Raw genomic sequence first — 2296 nt, forward strand, 5'->3', positions numbered from 1 at the left:
AAAAATAAAATAAAAATAAAAATAAAATAAAATATAAAATAAAATAAAATTAAAAAATAATAATACCATTCAATGGCTTTCCACTGTCTTTTGGACTGAGCCCAAATCCCTAACATGTCTCAGAGAGCTAGCCATCATTTATAGTTGCTATATTTGTCATACTAAATTTCTTCTTTCAGTTCTCACAATGTCCACACAATCTCTAATTTCTAGGCCTTTGGGTATTTAGAACACTCTTCTCTCCTTCTCTCAGCCTCCCCTTATCAACTTCTCACCTACTTCTTATTTGGCTAATTCAAATAATCACCAGTGAAAAGCACTTAATCAAAGATGTCATCCCTGATACCTACAGTAAATGAGCTCCTCCTAATATGTAAGTTGGCTGACTTCTCCTTATCATAGCATTTATCACACTTCACTGTTACTGTTACTATTGTTATCCCTACACCGAATCCCCAGAGCCCAGCACAGTGCCTGTTACATAGAAGAAAAATATAATTTTATATAAATAAATGAATTTGATACAAACTCAGGAACTGAAATATATACTTTTAGTTCTTAAAAAAATGAATGTATGTGCAAGGCAGAGTGGCTCAAGACTGTAATCTCAAGACTTTGGGAGTCTGAGGCAGGAGGATCTCTTGAGCCCATGAATTCAAGGCGAGTATGGGCAACACAGTGAGACCTCGCCTCTCTAAAAAAAAAAAAAAAAAAATTCAGCCAGGCATGGTGGCACAAGCCTGCAGTCCCAGCTACTTGGGAAGCTGAGACAGGAGGGTAAGTTGAGCCACTGCACTCAGGCCTGGGCAACAGTGAAACCCCATCGACTTAAACAAAAAAAAAGGCCGGCTGCAGTGTGCAGTGGCTCAAATCCGTAATCCCAAAACTTTGGGAGGCCCAGGTGGGCAGATCACTCAGCCCAGAAGTTTTGAGACCAGCCTGAGCAACATGGCAAAACCCTGTCTCTTAAAAAAAAAAAAAAAATACAAAAATTAGCTGGGCATGGTGGCATGCACCCGCAGTCCCAGCTACTCGGGAGACTAAAGTGGGAAGATTACTTGAGTCTGGGAGGTCAAGGCTGCAGTAAGCTGAGATTGCGCCTTTGCACTGCAGCCTGAGTGACAGACACACTGACTCAATCGACTGATCAATCAAAGAATATATATGTATTAAACTTTGGGCTTACTTCACACATTATGCCTAACAGGTATCTTTTTTGATTTATTCTTCCAATATTCACTTCAATTACTTACCTTCATTTACTCTACAAACTGAAACTCTCACAGTACTATGAGTTGCCACCATGTCATGCAACATAACATATTGCTGAAAGAGGAAAAAGAAGTTAAAAACTAGCCAATATGAACCCACTCAAGAAAAAAGCCAGAGTGCTAAGAAATAAGTTAATTCAATAAATGTATTATCACTCCATCATTATAAAATGTCGAGTCAGAAATTCAAATTATTCATTGTTGTAGTTCAAGACAAAACAAGAAGCACTTTTAACAGGATAGCCCTGAAAACAGTACCTTCCAGTATTCCAGTCTGTGATCAGCAACCACAGATCCCTATGGCCTCTAGACAGTCAAGTGGTAGAGTCGTGACTCTAAAAAGCACCTGCCATCCCCAACCTCCTACCCCGCAAAACAAACAAAAAAGGGAGGGGGAGAAGGAACACATATTCATGCAACTAAAATAATGACTGCATTGAGAATTTACGTTGTGCCGAGTACTATTCCACACACTTCAGATGTTATTACAAAATACAAACAGAGTTGTGAAACCCATAATAAACTTGAACTTACCTTTCTAATGGAATACAGTGAGCTTACGATTGATACTATGGACATAACCACAATAGCTAGAGCATAGTAATAGTATTCATCAGTGCTCCACAGTATAACACTGAACAGCTGGAAAATGTAAAATGGGTTGAGAACCTAAAAAACAAGATTTTAAAGTCAAACTGAATGAGATATTAATGACCACACAGATTGTCCACCTTTTCATGTGACAATTAACCAAAAAGATACAAATACGTACAGGATAAGTTTCATAGTATTCTACAGCAAAATGTACTTCCCTAAAAAGTAGGGCAGGCTGGGTGCGGTGGCTCACGCCTGTAATCCCAGCACTTTGGGCGGCTGAGGCGGGCGGATCATGAGGTCGGGAGATGGAACAATCCTGGTTAACATGGTGAAACCCTGTCTCTACTAAAAAAATACAAAAAAATCAGCCAGGCATGGAGGCGGGCACCTGTAGTCCCAGCTACTCGGGAGGCTGAGGCAGGAGAATG

General features: G+C 39.8%; 1 protein-coding gene across 1 annotated transcript in view; it reads right to left on the minus strand.

Moving 5' to 3' along the window:
• ATP13A3 (ATPase type 13A3) overlaps positions 1-2296 on the minus strand; it is a 76646-nt gene that overhangs the window by 53830 nt on the left and 20520 nt on the right. Inside the window, exons 8-9 of the mRNA XM_011988979.1 lie at positions 1806-1940; positions 1254-1326 (exon numbers count right to left, since the gene is read on the minus strand). Coding sequence (XP_011844369.1) covers positions 1254-1326; positions 1806-1940 — 208 coding nt within the window. The remainder of the gene's footprint in view (positions 1-1253; positions 1327-1805; positions 1941-2296) is intronic.

Source organism: Mandrillus leucophaeus, unplaced genomic scaffold, assembly GCF_000951045.1.
Source record: "Mandrillus leucophaeus isolate KB7577 unplaced genomic scaffold, Mleu.le_1.0 Scaffold342, whole genome shotgun sequence".
In the NCBI taxonomy this organism is placed as follows: Eukaryota; Metazoa; Chordata; class Mammalia; order Primates; family Cercopithecidae; genus Mandrillus; species Mandrillus leucophaeus.